This window comes from Oxyura jamaicensis, chromosome 18, assembly GCF_011077185.1.
Source record: "Oxyura jamaicensis isolate SHBP4307 breed ruddy duck chromosome 18, BPBGC_Ojam_1.0, whole genome shotgun sequence".
Lineage (NCBI taxonomy): Eukaryota > Metazoa > Chordata > Aves > Anseriformes > Anatidae > Oxyura > Oxyura jamaicensis.
Genome location: NC_048910.1, coordinates 2408621 through 2430796, shown reverse-complemented (window position 1 = coordinate 2430796; position 22176 = coordinate 2408621). Strand labels below are relative to the sequence as shown.

Sequence of the window (22176 nt, the reverse complement as noted above, 5' to 3'; positions counted from 1 at the left end):
CATGACTTAATTCTTTTGCTCAAGACTCTGTTAATAACAGCAGAGATATTTCAACCAGAAGGAATACGACTTGCACGGTGCTTGATGGGCAACACGTGCAGATACCCCCAGAGCCGGTCTAAACGGATGTGCTGTGAGCAGTAATCATTTTCAGTGGCATATAAAGAATAACAAGCAATCATCCCGTAAAATGCCTACCCCCCACTGCATACCCAAACAGCTCTACTACCAGTCCAGGTGTGACAGGATCTAAATGACACGGCCTTTAAATCGTCAGCTTAGTTAACTGTCTCTAAGCGGTAACATTAGGAACACAACATTTTGCTACAATTTTAATTTATGACAGAATCCTTGGTGCCTGCAAGAGAAATATTTACTTCACTTGCATCACTTCACAGACTGGCTGCCTACGCTGATCTTTAAACAAACAGTATCTCGAGAGCTGTTGGCTATAATGCCAGACATGATACCAGATACTCGGACAGAATACATACTTCATGCTGTTTGGAGCCTGTTTGAAAAATTAGGGCAATGACTGGGAATTTGAATGTGTCCAGCTGGAGGCATCCAGGCATTTCTAGAAACGATTGCGCTCTCACTCCTGAAAATCAGGCCTCTGAACAGAGTTTTAGATTGGACACTGCGAATGAAGAAGCCCCAAAGACCTGGCATTCCTTTGAGAACACTGATTTAAAAGCTTGAGTCAAAGAGCCTCCTAGTTAAACACTTGAGTTGGAGCTGAGGGCTTTCTCCTTAATCAAGACCCGACAAATTAAAATGAACACAGAAGACTGAATTTACACAACAAGTTATTCATTAAAGAAAGGGACAGAAGGGGGCAGGGACGAACAAGAGAGAGAGCACACAAATGAGCAGTCATACGAGCAAGAATAGGCTTGGAGACTGCCAGGAAAGGTGGCAGTAACAAAACACCACTGTTACAACAGCTGGGATGATTTTCAGAAGTGATGAATACTTCCACTCCAAACTAAGAGGAAGAGGAAATTCTTACCCCCTTGGAAAAAAAAATCAGACCTATTCATTTAGTGCTAGAAAGGACATCTGAAGGATCTGGTAAATTCATAACAGAGAGTAGAAAAATGGTTCTCTCCTCTAACAGTACGAATGCTTTAAAACAACCTCATCTGTAAGCAGAAAGGAGCTGTAGGATGGGCCAAGGAAGAAGCAGCCCAGCAGCTCCTGTGCCAGCTGTTAGGGGAAGTCCGGGTATTTCCAGAGCAGGATGGCACCATCTGCACTCACACTCACGATGTACTTGTTCCCAGGGCAGATCTTGAGACGGGTGATGTTGCCGCTGTGGCCCACTCCAACATGAGTCACTGTACCCTCGTTGTAGTCCCACATTTTCACCAGATGGTCATCACCACCTGCAGCGGGCACAAAGGAAGAACAAACGATTACACAGAGTTCTGCTGCTTTTTGTTCCCAGCTGAAGGCAGGGGAATACTTTGGCATTCATTTAATTTAGGAAGGGTGGGAGACACTGTCTTGAGCATTACGGCAAAGCCCACTTCTGCTCGGCTGAAGAAGACTCAGTGGCCAGTAGAGGACTCAGATCTGCACCAGCAGCACCAGTAAGCTATGGCCAGCGACTGGTACCAGCACTGAGGGCCTTCAAAAGGTTCTTAACCAACGCTGGCTTACTGGCTTAACCTAAAACCTGGTGCTGACACAAAGCCTGCTGTTTTAGCTACAGTCAATATATGCAGTACCAAGGCTCCTCTACGCTAGCGCTAGGCTCCCAGAAGAGATGTCACGGCGGTGGGGAACGTGTGAGCCTGAGGCTGGATGGAGCCTGAAGCCACGTGTGCTTGCAAACTGAGAGCAAGGCTTCTGGAGGAGGACACCTGAACAAATCATCCAAGTGCACCGTGAACATGACGGAACTACATGAGGAGCAGGGCAAGGTGCAACCCTGTACTCGCCTGGGGACAGCTGAACCTCGCCTTAACCTTTAAATTACACCTTGCAAGACTGAACCACAGCATCTTCCAAGTCTGAATCACAGCCTTTTCCAAAGTATTTTTCTTCAGTGATTCATTTTATTTTGCCTTTTAGCTGACCCTCATTTTAGTTTTTTCTTTCTTTACTGAGACCCTTGCCTTGCTCTTCCTGGTCTTAATATAGTCTCCTCTTTCCTAGTTTCGTCCACCCACTCACCTGTGACAAAGTATGCCCCATCTGATGTGATGTCCATCCCATTGATGGAACCCGACAGCGAGCCTTCCAAATCTCTGATTGGAGAGCCATCATACACTTCCCAGTATGCAATCTAGAGAGCAGACCAGAGATGAGAGCTCAGTTGTACATAAAGAGCACAAAGATTTCAGTGCTGCCCTACAACACAAACTTACTTCTATCAAAGTATGGGAGCTCCTCCACAAGCCCCTGCTTGTATGGGAAGCCTTCCCTAGGTTGCATGGCCTGGCTTTATCGTGGCCTTGTGTGATTCTGGCTGTTTGAAATGTCTGCAGCCAGACTTGGTGGGATTACTGCCAGCAGGATTCCGGGAGTTTTGCTTACCCTTCTGTCTGTCCCACTGGTAATTAGCTGGTACTCTTCAGGATGGTAACACACACATTTGAACAATGTGTTGGCTAGAATCATTTGTTTTCTTACAGAACGCCTGCAAAACACCCCAAAACAGGATAGAACAATAAGGTCAAAAATCAAATTTGGACTGCCTGAACCCTCTCCACCTGTGCTATACATCAGGTATCTCTTCCTACTTGGGTGGTATCTCTTTCTACTGGTCCACCTTCAGGTTTTCACGAAGCCAATTTAGGCTCATCAGTTCTATTTCCTATCACAGTTGCCTTGTCGGACTTTTGATCTGCTGTCATGTGAAAAAAAGATTTCTAGTCCAGAATGCTTTCTAGGTGCTACACACTATGCAAGAGTATCATTACCCCTACGACAGTACAGAAAATCTAGAGACCAGCAAGAGATGGTCCAGAGTCATACAGTGCTGGAAAACAGAGCTAGCTGGAATCTTAGGAAATCATCTGCTCCATCCCCTTGCCTGATACACGATCTGATACAACTAACCAACTCGGGCCAATGCTTGTCTAAACTTTTCTGAAAAGTTTCTAGTCTTGGAGCTTCTGCCTTTCCTGACTTGATTGTTCTTTCTAGTAATTTTCATTTTCTAAGGCTCATTTTCCCCTTCCTCCTCACAATGTTGTGTCCCAGATAGGACACACAGACCCAACAGTGACCAGCGCTTTAAGCGTGTTGCAGTACTCCTCTGTCTCCTTACACAATATCCCAGATGATGCACGTTCCATCAAGGCTGGCTGTGACACACTCTTGGTCATTCTTCTTAATCTTAATGCAAGACACGGTAGATATGTGCTCCTTCAGAACTGCTTCCAGTTTGCGAGTTTTCTCACCGATTGCCCAGACCCTCACCTGAAAATCAGCAGCAAACATCAGCTCTTTAACTGCCTGGTTCTGAGCTCAGCACGATGCCTTAGGCTTTCCTAAACTCTGCACTTCCCTTATAACTTGTATGGCAGCTGAATGTCAATGGACTGTCAGTATTTTTCCATGAGTTACTCACGCAGCTGACTCACAAAATGGAGCTGGGTTCATAGAATCACACAATGGCTTGGGGTGGAAGGGACCTTAAAGATCCTCCAGTTCCAAACCCCTGCCATGCGCAGGGATGGCACCCTTTGGTGATCAGGTTGGCCAAGGCCCGAGCCAGCCTGGCACTGAACACCTCCAGGGATGGGGCACCCACAGCTGCTCTGGGCAACCTGTGCCAGTGCCTCACTACCCTTACTGTGAAGAATTTCTTCCTAAGGTGTAATCTAAATCTATCCTCTAGATAGATTCCTGAGAGTGTAATCTACTTGGTTTGGGAATTCCTGACCATTAATCCTAAAATAATGCTTTGGCGAGCCCACACCCTCCCATGTTTCAGTGTACTCGTATCTCCGTCAGGAATAAGCACCTAGCCCATGATATATTTCTGGCAGTGCTTTAAAGACCAAAGATCAAGGATTCTGAAATAGAATTAAAAAAAGCTACCCGCTATTTGTGGTACTTATAATGCTAGTAAATACAAAACAGCTCTTTAAATCTTTGATGTGAGGTATGTGCCTGAGAGCACCTCTTTTCCCAGAGGCAGAAATCTTTCTGCTTTGAGGACTTGATTCTTCACACCTTGCATTTACTGTTCCACTGGTGCCAAGCTTCATGATTATCAGCTTGCGTTTACGTTCCACTAAGGTCAAATGCTAGTGCAAATTTAGTAATTTAGATGCTGGGATGAAAAGCAGAGAGTGCTGACCTTCCATGTTTTCAAGCCTGAAGCCGAGTTACCTATGGGATCTGGATGTCCAGTTCCCGCTGGCTAGATGACCAGAGCACCCAGACCCCTTAAGAAACCCTGAACGTCACGGCTTTCAGATGATTGACTCCGACAGAACCATTAGCATTTCAGAACACCTCTTTGTGTTTTGAATGAATGCTGCAAGTGCTCCCCACAGTTCCCATTTCTGCTTAACCAACCTTCTAGCTTTAATTCTGTCTCAGCTGTCTTTTTCAATTCAGAGATCAACTAACCGCAGCCTGTGCCATTCTGTGTGTTCACACAGAATCTAGGTCTCCTATCTCCTGCATCCTCTAGCGCTAATCATCCAAGGTACTTAGCTGTTCTTTTATTAGAGAAGGGTTGAAGTGGCTCATCATCTCTAATGTCTTTATGCCGTTAGACAAGGCAGTGCTGCTGCTTCCACTCTACAGGAGAGCTGAGGCACAGAATGATTCTGAAAGATGGTTCATTGATTAGGATATTAGCCTGAGATTTGGAAGACCCAAGTTCAGTGCCTCACTCTTCAAGACTTCCTGTGCAATCTTCAGCATGGCACACTGAACACCACCATCAGGGTACACAAACAAAGCAGAAGAGCAGCTAAATCCGTCAGGATACACTTAAATGTCTGGTTCTGAGTGCTTGCCAGACTGCACAGAGGAAGTCCAAAGGAAAGAAACTGAACATGAGCCAAGTCTAATTGTTTATTTTTAAAATAAATTATATAAACAAAAAAAGTGTGTTTAAATGATTTAAAAATTGGGAAAAAATACAGGAGTGTCCCTTTTACAGCTTGAAAAAGGCCACAACTAAATGAAGTGCATGGAGTAGCCAAAGTACACGGTATCAGTTTTGTATTGCTGGAAGAAAATTATTGAAGTGCGCAAGTATGATGCCTAAAACACGTTTCCTGATTTGTGTTGTTATGTGCATTGGAACGTTTCCATAAATCTATTAGAAGCCAAATTATTAGTCTTCTACTAATATCACTGCTGAAACCAGATATTACCAACCCAGAAAATTACTAAGTTACCCACAGACAATATAGTCATAGAAAATGAATTTCCTGCTATTAAATGAATTCATACAGGTCACATTGGACAGGACTAGGACTTCTAAAGCAATGACAGAAAGACAATCTGTGTGAGAGCACAGTTAGACACAGGTTTGCAAACAATGACAAATGCACATAAGCCAAATATAAGGGAAGAGACATGAACAAAAAGGAGGATTAAGAGCATGTTCTACATCAGAAGGATTTTCCTAGACTAAAACGCCAGAAGAAAATGGGGCATTGTTTCATATTACACCCTCTGAGAACAAGAGATCTGCATATATCAAAGGCTAATATTTTCAGACTCAGTCCTCTGCTCAAGTGGAAGCTAAGAATAGCTCACTCTCTGACTAAGCAGTTACAGACAATTTTCCCAGGTCCTGTGATGAGAGCACAAAGCTGCTCTGGGTTTTTAAAGCAAAATATTACCTGCCCTTCACCTCCTCCACTAACGATCCTTTTACAGTCATTTGTAGCAGCAATTGCTGTCACTCCCAAACTATGGGCATTGTTAATCACATACATTAGCCGTCCAGTCTCTGGCATGAAGGCACGGATTTTCCCATCGTTCCAAGCTGATGAACATAAAGAAACAGATTATCCAGGCGCAGAGACTTTCCTCAAGCTATTGTTTCTCTTTCTGGTCCAAATGAACCCTTTTCTTATTAGCCTCCTTTATACTATACAGTCCCACATAAACTATTAAAAATTAATTCCTTTTTAGTTCTGGCTGTGGACAAATTGGTTTTGTAATAGTGGAGGGACAGGACAGCATTGCTGCCCTAGAGCTGTGGTAGGGCCTGTGTAGGCAACTTGCACGTGGCATTGGCCAGCAAACTTACATGGAAATTGCTCTACTTTCATCATAGGTTAACCTGTTCCATACACCAGGGTTAATATTTTAGAATGAGGTCTTTTGAGTAAGACTGAACTGAGTTCTGAATTGCTGGAATTCACATCCCAGGCAAGGGCTCAAAATCTCGCCTTCCACATAACGCCATAACTGCAGCCCCAAAGCACCCAGGGGCGGGGAGCAGAGTCTGTTGGACCAGCTGCAAGCAAAGGGGCCTGCGGGTCACAGCAACAGACTGGAACAGCTCCCAGGTTAAATCTTTCTTCATTCTAATACACTGATGCCATTTATTAGGTTTGGCAGCATTTATAGACTGGACTCACGTAGGCTGGGGCTGCCGGTACCTGAAATGATGCTCTTGCCATCCTTCATGAACTCTATGGCGTAGCAGGTCATGTTGGGGATGACGATCCGCAGCAGCTCCCTGTTTTCTGGGGTGTGCCACACACGAATGTCATTTTTGGAGCAGGTGGCAAACAAGTCGGAAGTTCCCCTGGGGAATTCAGACAGAAGAGCTAACGAGAGGAGGCATACAGCTAAAAGCTTCCATCTCAGATCTTGAACCATCTTTTAAAGCTCATCTGTTTCTAACGTACAGCTGTAATCTTGTCAGTAGGGATCACCATGGTTAAGACTGAAAGACCTTTATTACAAATAATTCCCCTGGTTTGGTTTCTATGCAAAGAGTAATTTTAAGGAGCAGGTACATTAAACTAAAATAACTCCTTCTGCTTTAGGTGAAGTTTATTTCCCATATTCAGTCTCTAGAAATCTTCTATCGTTACATATAATAGAGAGAAAAGTGAGTGCAGAGGTGCTGACTGCCGAGGTTTAACATCAGGGACTAACAGCAGCCACATATTGTAAAGATGTCAGTTTTGATCTTGCTTACTGGATGGTTCCTATTCAACACTGCTGAAAGCAATAGAGAAAATGGTAAAAGCCTGTTCATAATATATTGGTATACACGTGGGAATAAAAAAGACCTTCTGCAACGTTACAAAAGCTATGGGACTGAATACTTTGAAATAAGCTCTTAAAGTATATCAATAAACAAGCAAACAAAAGGAGACATGAGGGCATGTTTTTATACCACCACCACTTTCTGCAGGATGAGATTAACCCTATCCAGCAGAAAATGATACATTAATTATGCAGGAGGACAACCAAACCACGTATCCCCTGGATATGACAGTGAAATCTAGAGAGGTGCCACATCCTTTTGCTCAACATCACCATCAACACCTGGAAAGACAAAACAGTATGGGGGAAACTGGCCCAACAAAAGTGTAGCCTCTTCCAAGCCAAGCTTGTGCAGATGCTTTATAAAGCAGAACAGTGTCAGCAATTTAAGTGTTCTGAAATAAGCCAGAACAGGGAAATTAAGCCTGTATTTCCAAGTCAGTGATCTGCACTGTTCAAGAGCAGTTAACAAATAAGAAGTTTAAAATATGCATGTAAGAATGTAGCCCTGTAGTCCTTGCAATCATCCCTGAATCCAGCTCAACTAAATACCTCTGTGACGCAGACGTGCGAGGTGGATATATTAGCGTCAGATTACTCTAAAGCTCCAAATGATTTACTCATTAAATTGGAAGGATATGGATTTTTCAGGCTGGTGATGAGGACATTTTGCACTCCCTGTTAATACCCAGCACACTTTGTTGTATCTCGGTAAGATTTGATACTTTGTGCTGTGTCAAGAAGCAATGCAACAACAACTTGCCAAATATCAAAACTTCCTTCAGGATCAAACTGCCATTCTCTGTTGGGGGAGGAAACAATGGATCCCTTGTTTTTCATAAGAACATCACGATTCTACTGTACAGAAAGGGGGGATGTTTGCTGTCTGTTCATGAGACAAATGCAGACAGAAGACACACCACAAGCCTATAATTTAATATAACATGCCATATTGTCAAATGTGAAATTCTAAGTGAGGCTGAGACCCAAAAAGCCTCTTGGAACAGCTACATTCGTCAGGTTTCAGCTGATGTTCCAGGTGGGTAGAAAAGCAGACACCTCTACAAACTCTGGCAGCAAAAGGACATACAAAAGCAGATTTTTGAGATTCACACTAATGGTAGACTAACATTGCCCAGGTCTCACAGCACCAACCATAGGAGAAAGGGGGGACTTCGCCACCACCCAAAATAAATAATGATAGTCCTTTTATTTAGAATTCTTCCTGTAGATCGTTTGTTTTTCCAATTCTCAAACAGAACTGCTGCCTTCTGCTCTTAAGCAGTTGCTCACTGTCACACGTGTATTTCACTGGTAGGTGCCCGCATATAGGTGCCTGTTTAAATCACCCCCTCAGGATGTTAATAGTCTCTGGGTTCCTGATCATTGAACGGTGTTACATGGGTATCCTGGCTTCCATGCCAGCCAAAAGCATCCCAGTCAGTTATACTCACACAGGAAAAATGACGTCGTGAACGGCTTCATTATGACAGGCAGCAATCAGCTCCTCTTTAAAGGCAGCACAGTTAATTCGATACATCTGGCACATGTTTGTCCCCACAAAGAACTGGTGCCCCTGGCCTCTGCTTGTCAGGGAAGTGACACCACCTTGAACTTGAATCCTCCTGTTAAGAGAAAGCAAAATATTCTCGCTTAAGTGCAATTAAATAGCCCATATTCAAGAATACTTCCACACACTTTAGATCTTTTGGGAACACGTTAAGTTGTACAAAGCTAAGCTTTCAGAACTGCACCCCTAAGTTGGCTATTCGAAGGATGCAAAATGACTGTGTGCAAGCCCAATTTCCAAATCACCACTGAGAGTGAAGCCTGCAGCTTCCTATTCCGTATGCAGAAAAAAGCCTTGCAAGGACTCTAGCACTTTGAGACGTGCCTATAAAGTTAGGGAGAGCACTCCTTTACAGTCCCATGTCCTCCAACACTTTTTAAATGGCAAATATTAATCTTCCTCAGGCAGTGTAAAACATAATTTTACTGACTTCAACAGACCCGTCTCAGTTTACACCAATTTGGGATCTGAATCCTAATGCCCCAAAAGAAACAATGGTCCTTTAAAATGAATGATGAGTAGGGCAATGCACTTTTATGCAGAAGCATACAGTAATTTTCAATCTGCTTCAAATTCATTATGCTGGAACCATACTGTCTATTTTAACAACATCTATTTTATCTGCAGGATTGAAAAACTGATTTATTTGGATTATGCCATGCCGCAGAAGTGATTAGTTCTTGCACCCTGAGCCTTAGGGGGAAGCATCACCTCTACCCTCTGACTCTCCCACCTACAAACTCACTTCATTGCTTTGTAGTTTGACCCTTTACAGAGAGCCACGATCCCTTCTCCGGTGCCGACTATTAAATCTCCTGTCTTCAGCAAAAGCAAGGCTGTGATTCCCTAGGAAGAAACAGGATTAAAACACAGTTGGATGGAAGAAGAGTATCTGTATCGACGCAGCCATGCTGAATAGCACAGCGGAGTGTTTAGCGTGCTCCCTGTGGTGGTGCTCATGCCACTCAAACGTGCTTTTATCAGTATTCTTTGACTGACCTGAGCTAAAAGCAGTTCTCTAGAGGGAAAAGGAAGAAAAGAGTTATTAATTACAGGCATATATGAACATCTACGGTACAAGTGTTTAAAGAGCAAGTAGATAGCAGCAGCAGGAACCCCTCAGCGCAGCTGGGACCATGTATGAGCCTACACATCCTTACCTTGTTCCAGCGAACACTACACACATTTTGTACCAGTGCCTCCACTTTGCCTTCCACTGGTTCTTTATCTACCAGATGTGAAAACAACAGAAGATAAGACTCAGCCGAAGCATCCTTTCGTAAGACTGCTTTTAGGACAGATCCTCCCTGTCCCCTCTCTGTCTGAAGTATCCAATCCCACCTCCCGCATGCTACTAATAAAACACACTTGTCACAGAAAAGCTTTGGAAATCCGTCAGCTCATCGGCACAGGTTTCTGCTGTTTACTAAGATGAGCAAACCATCGGGAGATGAGCCATCAGGAAAAGCAGAAATGCTTTTCAGCAGCTAAAATACCAGACTACAGCCAGAAGAAAAACAATCCTCAGCCTTACTACAAAATTTCCAGAATTAGAAAAGGCAACCTCTGCTTCCGTTCTGCTGCCTGCCAAGTAACGGTGGTCTCCTGTACACAAGACAATGGATGAATTCTTTAAAATCTCTGACACTCCAGAATAGGCTGCAAGAGGAATGAAACTACTTCTGCGGGGGTCAAATCTCTCAGAACATTCCCACTAGCTCGGGGGAGCAAATGCATGACTGAAACGGAAAAAAGAAAAAGAGGAAGGAAAACAAAGGAGCTTTATGCTGTCAAAACTGGGACTGAAAACTAAGTTTTACCACAAATCAAGCATGTACGAGAGGCGCTTCCACTCTCACCAGGACAGCAGGAAACCATTGCCACTGACTGCCGGATCTGGCCAGCTCCAGGCTCCTGTGACGTGGGGGGATTCTGCTCAGCCTGGCACGATGAGTTGCGATATCAACTCCAACAGCAGTTGCCGTGACCTAAGTTCAGAAGCTCTATTGCCAGCTGTTGGGATAGTACCAGCAGCTTTTTGTGATAGTACCAGCAAAATTAAACACTTGTGGAGTGTTTGTGGAATGAAGGCCAGGAAGTGTTAATTTTCTCTGTTGTGGAAAGGACTGAAGCTCTAAGGAAGGTGACAGAGGAAGCCAAGACAGAAAAAAACAGAATTGACATTTGAGCTGTTCAGAGGTGGATGCTATTAGAAAGGATGCTGCAAAAGCCACAAAGTCTGCTGAATTTGGAAAAATTGCTTTGGTTCAGTTATCCAACCAAACAGGAGCAGCTCATTTTTTTAAATTCTCGCTCATACCTTTTGGAGAAAAAAATAAAACGTAACTGCCTAGAGTGGATTCATTCCTTATTCTGTGTAACATCACCATGGTTTTTTTGTTTGGTTTGTTTTGATTTTGTCCAGCAGCTCAGCAGTAATAACATAACTGAGTGAAGTATTTGCAGCCATTTGGCTCTTCGCACATAGGGGCCCCTGGTAGCTGGCGTTCCAGGCAGCCTTGCACCTGCCTGCGCTGCAGGTTAAGGACTACTTAACCTTAGGAACAAATAAACATGGATTGCAGGGAGGAAAAAAAGTTGAAAACTATTATTTTTTTAATTTATAATCTAATCTCACTGTATTTCTTCATTAGTCTAACTCCACCAGTAGCATACCCCAGTGTCCTGTAATATCAGGAATAAGCACTGAAAAACGCCGCACCCACAGAGGATTTGATGCCGTGCTAGCACCCCACCACCAGGCAGGCAGCTAGGTTTCATACAAATATTCTTAGCAAAGCCACGAGAAGAAAGGGATTTTTTTTTTTTTAATTAAAAAAAAAAACAGAACTGTTTCTAAACAGTGTTTTGCAAAATTTCCTAGAAGGTGTTGGCAGCATTTTATGAGTCCCTTGTTATCACAGGCCGGTCAACTTTCTTCTGATCTATTTCACTTTTTTATTTCCTGGTGGAGACTGCCATCTCAGATGACCCTGGGGTTTAGCATTATGGCAGGTGCCAGAATTAGAAATCAAGCCTATGACAATATTTACCTGATTACAGTTCCCTGCTCTTTGCTAATAAAATAGGGTTTTCACACTGCTTTGAGTTTTTCAAGGCACTGTCTTCAGTTCTTCCAATCTGTGAGGGGAGCAGATATACTTAAGGAAAAAATAAAGAAACCTCGAATTGGCCAGAATTCATTGCTGGCCAGAGTTTGCTTTCGACCTGAATTTAATAATCGTACTTCTTCCTTGTCCAGTCTGTTCTTTCATTCACCACGAACAAGCAGCTCTGTGAGTTGCACTTGTTATTCGTGGAGTCTGGCAGTTCTTAGCAATGATGCGATGAATGCTCTGTGTTATGATACTAACAGTCCTTCTGTAGATGAAATGCAGAGGTTAACGTAGGAGGTTAAAAATATCACCATTCATTATTTACTTCTTACAAACAGAAACCCCTGCTTTGAAGAGCGATTATAAAGATACCGGCACAAATCCAGCCTTCCCCTTCCTGCCTCATCCCTGCAGGGATTCTTGCTCTTTGTCCCGTTCTGATCTCTTGCTAAGTTCTCCAGTGCTCTATGAACTCTTCCTGCACACCTCGTTTAAATATTTTGTTTGCAATGCAAAACACCCCACTAATTCTGAACATCCATCTGCAGTGGTACATCTGACTTTGCATCTGAACGGCTGCCGAATAGCTCCTCAAGCCTGCGATGGGAATAAAATTAATCTTGCTGTTCACTCCAGTATTTACAGGCATTACAGAAAGCACTTAGCTTCATTTAGATGGCAAACAAGTTGCTTCACACTAGCGAAGTGCCACTCCTCTTCAAAACAGAAGCAAAGAAATCTTCAGATCACGTCTGTATAATAAACACATTCTTATTTATCGAAAGACAAAGTTCCTCTGAGGTCGACCGAAGCTGTTTTCAATAAACAACTTCTCCTCACCCAGGCAGTATCTGAAGTCATTTAAATTTCTCTGAAGTCACACTTCTCTTGGGGTCACCACAGATTCCAGGTGCAGAGTTTTGTGGTACGCCACTGGCTCATAATTCCCCGGTGTCAGCGAGGAACAAGGCTTGCAGAGATACAAGGTAGGTCATGAACACGCGTCTTTTCCGACAGACCTGCAGCGAAGTGCTGAGGACAGCTCCACAGGGCGAGGCAGGGCAGCTCACAGGGAGAGGGGGACACCGGGTCGGGTCGGGAGGGCCCGTGCCCATCCCAGGTGACAACGTGCTCTGGGGCAGCCATGCCTTGCTCCAAGGGGCAGGGCTCACTCCTGAGACAAGCAATGCGGCAGCTTTGCTTCGTACTGCGAGGGAAGTACGATTTTTTTGGTACAAGAAGTACTACACGCCACAGATAAAGATACAAAAGATGCCTCGTGAAATACGCACAGCTCTGCAAAAAAAACACCCATCACATCTCCTAGGGTTAGCAACATGATGTACTAAATTTTGTAAAAACAAGGATGCATATACTTTTGTTTTGATAAATGCTGTGGTTTTTACTTTAAAAAAAATACCTGCAAAATACTCTTCTGGTATTGAAGGATGTGCTACAATTGGAAATTTCTGTCATAAAACATTAGATTCTATTTCTGTTCCGAGAGACTTGCTGACAGCCTAGTGACAACATATTATTTGTGTGCAGGGATGTGCATCGTGTGGGCAGAGGGGGAATCGCAGTACAAAGCCAGAAAGGGAGAACTGGGGAGTGTGAGAGTGGATCTGAGAGCAGCTGGAGATAAAAAGGCACCAGCACATTCTCACTGACTGTAACAATGCAGATTTGCATGGACTGTGATGCATGTCTCATTTCAGGCATACAGAAACTGCATTGGTGAGAGTCAGGGAACAGAGCAGAAGGAAACGATCATTCTGAGCAACAGGGCAAAGGAGGAGATTGCATGGGAATAACAAATAGACGCTCCAACGTGCGTGTCTTCCTGCCTCTCCCTCCTCCCAGAACAACCAGTGGTACTCTTACGTAGCTGTCACTACTTAACACTAACAAAACATTAAGTCACATTATTGCCTACCAGCTCAGGTCTCGTCCACAAGGCTGGCAGAGAGCTGTGACAGCTCCGTCTGGAACTTCCCCCTAGCACCTGGTCAGTCTCTTGCACAGCGAAAGGTCCTGTTTTTCCTCAGCTCTGCACTCTCAGAAGCAATGCCAGCTGAAGGCAGTGATTCAGCCTGGATGGGACTGTGGTCTGGCCTTGAGTCTCTCCTTTTCACTAAGAGGCCTTCGGCTCTCTTTCAACTCCCAGATTGCACAGCATCGTGCTAATGACCCTATTTGATCACTTGTTTGGCGACAGTCTCAAAAGTGTGTTTTCTGTGAGGGTTTGTTTCAAACATACTTGGTGCCTTTCCCTCACTGGAAGGAAGTTCAGGAACCTGTGTGGCTTCAGCCAGGTGCTCCAGGAGGGGCACATGTAATGCCATGTAGGAGTCAGAGCATGCCAGCATTTAAAAGAGGGGATATTCAATCTTCAGCATAAAAAAACTGCAGAGATCAGCCAGGGTCCAACGTGGATGCAAGACACTGCTGGATGACTGCTGGAGGATGATCGTAGCAGCATACAGTACAGGTACACCCACAAGAGGTCTTATGCATTTTAGAAATCTTAAGTCTGCTGATTATTTCTAAGGAAAGCAAAATATGTACACTCTTGTCACCTAATACGTACACAGAATTAAACTACTTACATACAATGCGAGTGAGAAAACCAAATATAATAACTTCTCCAACCTTCTAGAATAGATAGATAAACATTGAAATATATTTAAAAAGACTCAGTGGCTCCAAGTTATCCCAGAGATGTGGGCATGCATTTGTAATGCAAGAAACACTGCCCTGTACATGGGCATGGATGTGGTTTGTATGGACGTGTGTTGGTACAGGCAAAGTTCAGGAGATTTGGAAAAATGAGTCCAGAGTAGCTTTTTCTTTGGGGCTTACTGAAGAATTTTTCTCACAGTTCCTGTCAGTCCTGTGTTTCCTCTCAAATAATAACGTCTGCTTCTTTCTAGGACAATTTCCCCACAGCATCCATAGCAGTACTTTCAGTACTTCCAGCTGTATTGCTTCCCTCACTGCTCACTGCTTTTCATGGTTTCTAATAGAATCACAAAATACATTCAACCTTACGCAAGACGATTTTTCAGGGAAGTGTTTGAATTTTTAAAGGGTTTGAATTTTTCCGCTGCTACCCTCTCCACTGGCTATAAACCAAGAAGCTCTAAGAAGTCATTTAACAGCAACAAATAAAGAGAAATCAGGAGCAAGTGTTCTAGCTGTTCCTGTTTGTTTATGATTACAGCTCCCTGCAAGCACAAGTCTCAAACGATGGAAGGCCAAAAGCCCCTCGTTCAGCAGACATTCCTGTCTGGGGAACGTTGTACCAAGACCCAGGAGTCCCAATTACAGACAAACAAAACTACTTTAAAGGAGCTTTGAGGTTAGGAAGCTGAGCACTCCAAAGTTAAAGTAACAGAACCAGTGTGCACTGCTCAACCTTGTTTTGTCCCACGTCTGCATAAGCATTATAATAAACTCTTTAATTATATCATCTAGACTATCTTTTTCAGTAATACCTCTACATCATCAGTGGGGAAGCTGAAGCTCCTAGAGACATCAGTCAGGATGGGTATAATGTCATAACGTGATGAGAGAACAGAGATTTTTGTAATGAACCAAAAAAACAACAGATCACATCTTGACTGAAAAGCCTTAACGTGGTCCAGAAGAACTAAATTCTACGTAGCAGCCTCCGCCAGAATTGTTGTGATGCTGAGCAAGTCGTTTAATAGATTTTTCCAAGCAGTACTTAATTGTGTGCTCCTCAGGTGCCAACGCAGACTCTGGGGACTGACTTTCAAAAGTATGGGTCGCTGAAATCTGTGAATAAGGTCAGCTGGACCTATACATAAAAAAGCTACATAACATCAAATACCACGGGAAAAGGGTAGGGATCAAACCTCTCAAAATGGGTGCCAAAAATAAGCATTTTTTATGCTTTAATTTCTCTGTGCTTTAGTGTAAGACTAGTGCCACAGAAAGCCCACCAAAGCCTAGCGGAACCCATCGAATCTCACTACTCTGATCCCACTGAAGCTGACTATTCAAACCTAGTTTTGAAGTCAGCACCCAGTAAGGCAAGCCTGAGGTATATGTTATCCTCGCTGCTTACTGCTTTAAAGTTTTGGATTCTTGGTTATTAACTAAATGCCATGGCCAGACGAGTCCCCTGAGCAGACCAGCACCACAGGACCACAGGGCAGCTTGGCGCTGGGAGGAACCGCTGGAGCTCGTCCAGCCCAGCCCTCCCCTGCTCAAAGCAGGGTCAACGACAGCAATAAGAACTGGAACTAAAAAATATAGAGGAAGAACAAATTCTGTTTTATAGATCCTTACACAAGCCACTGACAGCCCGGGAATACTCAGCCCTGCCACACAGATTTCACCTCTGAAGTTAAGGGGGGTAACTGAAACCAAGCTATGTTGTCAGACCCAGCAAAAATGAGACAGGTTTTTCTTGTGAATTTTCTCTGTGCTTCCAATACAAAGAAGCACACTACCTCTTTCAGTTGTGCTTTTAAGAGTTTATGAGGCCCTGCTGTAAATAATATCTGCCAAAAATTACCCTGCTGCAGGTGTTTTTTCAGCTGAATTCATTCTTGATCCACTCTTAACCTACAGGCAATTCTGCTGGCACAAATGGGGGGACAATAAACTGCAGTAATAGCACAGTATGCACCTATGATCTCAGGAGCCTTTGGTTTCATTACAGGAACCACATAAACAAGGCACAGCCTATTCTCTTCTCCCCTCATCTTTCATCTCTTCAGTTTTACTTTATTCTGGCTCTTATTCCCTTCCAGCTGTGAACCCTCATTGTGCTCCCGTTCTGGTTTCTCAAAGACCTGTGTATTCTCTTCCCAGACGTGGTATTCTCTTCCCAGTGCTCCAACCTGAACAGCCACCGTGTCACACACATTCACACCTCTCGTCCTCCCTGACACAGGGTAGTTTGTGAATACGCTTTGTAATGATTCTCCAGGAGGTTGCCCAAATTCCAGTCACAAATAAAGAGGAGGATAAGGAAAAAATCCAAGTCACAGAGCTGCTACTTACCAAGCTAAACTTCTGTTTAGGCCCATACTCAGTCATCAGCTTGTTGTTTGTGTTCACTTTCAGGATATCACCACTTGATGTGCCAGCGTAAAAATAGTTATCGTCATCTGCTATCTACACGAAAGTGTTAAAAAAAGAGAACAGAGTCCAGATACCGAGCCATTTGTCCCAGCTCTAGCACTGTACTACATAACTAGCTTTATGTGCCTGTATTGCCAGGATTTACTCAAAGGGCACATAGCCAGTGCTTTTAGCCCATCGCACACAAAGATCTGTAACGCTGCGCAATGTACAATGTTTTCCAACCAAATCGAAGCAATACTTTGAGGAAAAAGTGGAATTGTCTGGGTGCTAAAACCTCTGACTAAAATACAAGCTGCTTCTTTTCAGAAGCATCCAAAACACTTTTCCCAGGATAAAGAAACACTTTTCCCAGGATAAAGAAACAATGGGAAACCACCTGCCATGAGCCAAAATTTAGCAACTTGATTGCCATCCTGAAGTTACAGTTGGCATTTTTAGCATTACTAGAAAAGCTCATGGTCTTTTCTAGTCTGTTGAGAGTTACTTAATCCAGCCAAATCATTTGGCTGAACCTTACCTTAAGACTTGTGATCACTCTTCTCAGTTGCCCTGTCTGGCATTCAGTCGGTCGGATTTTTCTGTTTGGTAGATCCAGTTCCCATACTCGAATGGTCCCACTGCAAGAAAGTATATAGCAGGATCAAATCCATGCTTGGAACTGAACTCAGAAATATCCCAGTTCTTTCACTACTAGAAGAATGAAAGAGTCTTTATGAGGTCATATTATCATGAAATTTTTATAAGGAGGAAAAAGAACAGAATCAGAGAGGCCAGGAATAAGCCTTTGTCTTTTCTGCTGTCTCTTATGGTAACTTTTTTCCAGATAAATCAAAAATCTCAAAGGTTCGGCAGAAATATACACTAGGGTTATGGGAGGGTATGTAACAACCTAGACACTTAATTCCCCAAAGAGATAATGCACCGTGGGAATCCTGTTTCTTAGAACAGGAAATGAGCAATACAGGGGGACACTTTCAACTATTTCCTAGCACAGTTTGATCGACAGCTAGGAACCAACAGAGTATCTTCACGCACAGTCACCCTTACATCTTACAAAGTGTTAAAAATGCAAAGACCAGCATTTGTAAGTGCGACTGCAGCCAAAACCATGTAAGCCTTTCCCTGATTTAAAGGGAGCTGCAGCTCCTCAGCAGGTTTAAGTGTCAGGCTAGATATATGGGGGCTGTCTCGAACCCATGTGAAAGGTGACTTTTTGGATCAACTTTTGTTACAAGCCAGGGACCAAGTGTACATTACATCTGTAGAGGATAGGAGATGATTCAACAACTCGCAAGATACCATTGTTTCTGCACTAATGAGGCATTGTTCAGAGCCGCTCACTGACTGCTATTCTTATGTAAACACTGGGAACTAAATATTTTAAGCATTGCAAGGGGAATACTGAATACAAAATCCTGCTATCAGAACAGAAGTGGCACGTGCTAGTCCCTGCATGCTGCTTTGAAAACAGACTCTGACGTACAGAACAGGCAGAAACCCTTTAAAAGGCAAGCTGATGGATATTCATGTGTCCATCGGGGGGGGGAGGGGGCACGAGCACACTATTGCTTAACTTTCCTTCTATTTAAGTAAAGACCCTTTGTAAAAGTAGAGAAGTCTCTGGGTTCTTTTTCTCCTAAGAGTTCTTGTAAATAAAACCTTACTTTCCAGCAGTAACAAACATCTCGTCTCTGCACCCAGAGCACTCGACAATGGTTGTATTGCCCGCACTCCGTGCTGAGGCAGGGCTCCCGCAGACAGCCTCTCTAGTTAGGATGTTCCACACAACCACGCTGCAAAGGAAGGAGGGGTTTTAAATAGCTTTGCTCTTTAACGTTACTTAAAAACTTATCAAAAAAGCAAGAATAGACTTGCTTTCCTGCAGTCTGTTCCCACAAGGATAAGCAAGAAAAATCACCTCATAGATATTTTATTAGAGAAAAGCCTTGAGACAAACACATGGAATTGCAGCTTACATCCCTTGTTCCTGAAGTAGGGATATGTATTTGTGGTACTCCTCCTGCTGAGCAATACTCAAATTATAACTTAGATAGAATCTGATTTAAAATAACTTTATTCCACTCTTCATTCTTCAGGACAATATGTTAAATCAGCTAACAGTGCAGTTGACATATCTCTGAGTGACCAAACAACTTCAGAATTAGCTGCTCCCCTTGTTTTCCCCAGCCCTACACTCTGGGGTACCAATCCAGCTTCCATCAGACAGGATGGGATGCTGCATGCTTCCATCAGACAGAACAGGATGCCCTAAAGAAAGATGTCAGGACGGGGAAAGCATCGGATTGCCAGAAGAGGGAGGAGTGAGTACTCCCTAAGCAGCCTTCCTCATTGCCATACAAATGGTCAGGAGTTACGCATCAAGAAGGGGAAATCCTTACCTGCCATCGTCCTGGCCCCCCAGTGACACAAGATAAAGGTCATTAGGAGAGAACGCTAGTCCTTCGATTTTACCCTTATGAAGGGACAGCCGAGCAAGTAACTCCTTCTTCCAAAAATTCCACAGAATGATGTCTGCCTGCAGTCCAAAGCAAAAGAGGTCAAAGTCAGAGCATCAGCTGTAATACGCTGAAGTGCTCTGGCAGGAAGGGAACTTCTGTTAGAAGCAGCCCAGCTGAAGGTTAGCTTATTTCCAGCCCAGTGTGGTATGGTAGAAATATGCTTCAGACCAAGTGCTGCACAAAACATTATTCCAGCTTACCAATTTAGTAGCTCTGCTTCATTTCAGAAACAAAATTTACTGAGTACACTGGAAGAGTATTTGACTTAGATTTTAAAATACTGAAAACCCTAATACTTTATTCCTTCCTTCTGCCTCAGAATCTTCAAATAGGCACTAAAAAATTAAACCATAAAGAATTTTAAATCTACCATCATTTATTAATTAACGTCTAATGGGATTTAGGCTGGCACATGTTCACAACAGTTTTGATAAAAAGAATTGGGACTAAGAAATCTCTCAATCTAGTTACCCTGATCCTAGGGGAAATGCTTAATGCTCCACCAAAATATAAAGGCACGCCCAGCAACAGAGTAGCCATGACTCTCTGTTTTCTGCAGTGTCCTCCCACTATTTCTAATCTGTTTTCTAATAAAATTAAAAATGAGTAAGTGTTCCCACTGCTTGGCAGGCCACCTCCAGGCTTTTGGTCAATATTAAATGGCTAAACATTGAGCATTACCCACCTTGAAGCCCATGAAGGTGACTTGTCCAGAGGCCACAAACGTCCCGCTCCTTGAGACGACGATGCAGGAGACATTGTTGGTGTGGCCATGCAGGAAGACCTGCTTCTTGCTGGCCATGTCTTGAATAACCACAGTACATCCCAGCGGGTAGAGAAGGTGCTCCCTATTGGGGTGGCAGATCAGGCCAAATGGGATATGACCTACAAGAGGAAGGAAGCGAAAGGAACACTGGCAACCATCAGTCTGGGACCTCAGGCAAATTCAACACCTCCACACTGGTGGTCTTCCTGATTTCACTTCCCAAGAGAAACTCTTCTTGCTGAAGGTTTACTTCAAAAGGAGGTCAAAAATGAGAGGCTTCCAGCTCCCACCCAAAGCCATCCAACAGAACAATCCTCTGTAAAACTCAAGGGTCACCTTTACACATTTTGGGCTGTGCTTCCTACCGATAACAGGAGATTTAACTGTCCCTGAGGTCCGAGCCCTTCATCACAGCAGGTTCTCCAGGAGCACCTGCTGACTTATGAAGGCCACATTGCCAGTTCACAGTGCCCTGACCTGCCTCAGATAGCTGCACATTTCCCAGGAAGCCGGGCAGCTGGTGAGGACCCGTTACTGACCCCATCACTGAGTCATGGGGTTGTTTATGGCTGTGTTTTGTGCAACCTGATTTGCCTTTATTTTGAGATGAAGCTCCTTTCATTCTGGTAAGCTGGGTAACTGGAAATAAATAGATAGTGAATCCTGCAATTCAATCAAACCTTGCCTGTTCTGCAACCCTTCTCTCTGAACTCTTGCCCTGCTGTCAGGGATGCTGTGAGCGGCTCTGCTCTCGGCCAGGTGTGGGGCACCCCACACACCCGCTGCCCCAGGCCTGGCACTGTCACCATGGCCCCATAGCCCAGCCAAGATCCATGGTGGCCCCCACTGCACCCCAGGGTGCCCTAAACCTGCCCACATGCATCCCAAACTCCTCACCTGCCCAAAGTGTCCTGTTCGCCCCTAAACCTGCCTGCATTGTGTCCCTTGGGCCCCCAGGTGCCCTGTAGAGTGCCTCACACTCCCTCAGGTGCCCTATGGCCCCCCCAGTTACCCCCACTGTGCCCCATAGCCCCCCACCAGCCGCCCCCATAGTTCCCTATAGCCCATGCAGTTGTCCCAATGGTGCCCCATAAGCCCCAATTTCCCCCACAGTTCCCCAAAGCCCCTCCAGTGTCCCCACAATGTCCCACAGCCCCTCCAGCTGCCCCCATAGCTCCCCATAGCCCCTCAAGTTGCCCCCACGATGCCCCATACCCCCCCAACTGCCCCCGCAGCTCCCTATCGCCCCCCCTGCTGCCCCCATAGCTCCCCACAGCCCCTCCAGTTGCCCCCACGGTGCCCCCCAAGCCCTACCCGCTGTCCCCACACTTCCCCCAGCTTCCCCCCGGGCGCCTCAGCCCGCAGGCGGCCCCGGTACCGTTGAAGCCGATGGCCGCCCGCAGCTCCAGCCCCGCCGCCTCCCTGCCCTCCGGCGCCGCCATCGCCTCACGCCGGAGCCGCGGCCGCCATGGCAACGGCGCGGGCAGGGCCGGACAGGGCAGGGCCGGGCCTCGCGGGGGGATCCAGGGCCCTCGGGTGGATCCCGGGCCCTCGGGGGGATCCCGGCCCCTCGAGGGGATCCCGGCGCCACGGGCAGCCGCTCCCCACACGCAGCAGCAGGGAGACCCAGCCGTGGTGCTCCCTCCCTCTCCCCATTTTCACCCGCAGTGCCCGTGCTGGCCCTGGGTGCTGTTGCCTCCAGGGTTCAGTCTCCTGGGAGCCCAAGCCGTGCCCGGCGCGGCAATCACAGAATCACAGAGTGATCTTGAGAGATCAAACCACTGAGATCAGCTGGTGCAACCCCCTGCTCAAGCAGGGTCACCCAGAGCATGTTACACAGGACAGCACCCAGGCAGGTTCTGAATATCTCCG

General features: G+C 44.9%; 1 protein-coding gene across 2 annotated transcripts; it reads right to left on the bottom strand.

Annotated features, from left to right (window-relative positions):
• Positions 1–796: 796 nt before the first annotated feature.
• On the bottom strand, positions 797–21808 carry CFAP52 (cilia and flagella associated protein 52). 2 transcript variants are annotated; one of them, XM_035342637.1, is made up of 14 exons: positions 21683–21808; positions 20224–20423; positions 19419–19555; positions 18684–18812; positions 17537–17636; positions 16936–17049; positions 9528–9628; positions 8667–8837; positions 6594–6742; positions 5826–5971; positions 3281–3432; positions 2545–2647; positions 2182–2293; positions 797–1388 (listed from the first exon to the last, which is right to left on the bottom strand). In XM_035342637.1, the coding sequence occupies exons 1-14, from the start codon at positions 21744–21746 to the stop codon at positions 1213–1215; spliced, it is 1854 nt and encodes a 617-aa protein (XP_035198528.1). In that variant the 5' UTR covers positions 21747–21808; the 3' UTR covers positions 797–1212. The 2 variants fall into 2 exon arrangements, with proteins under 2 accessions (XP_035198528.1, XP_035198529.1); XM_035342638.1 differs by lacking the exon at positions 21683–21808 and adding an exon at positions 21649–21668.
• Positions 21809–22176: the final 368 nt, after the last annotated feature.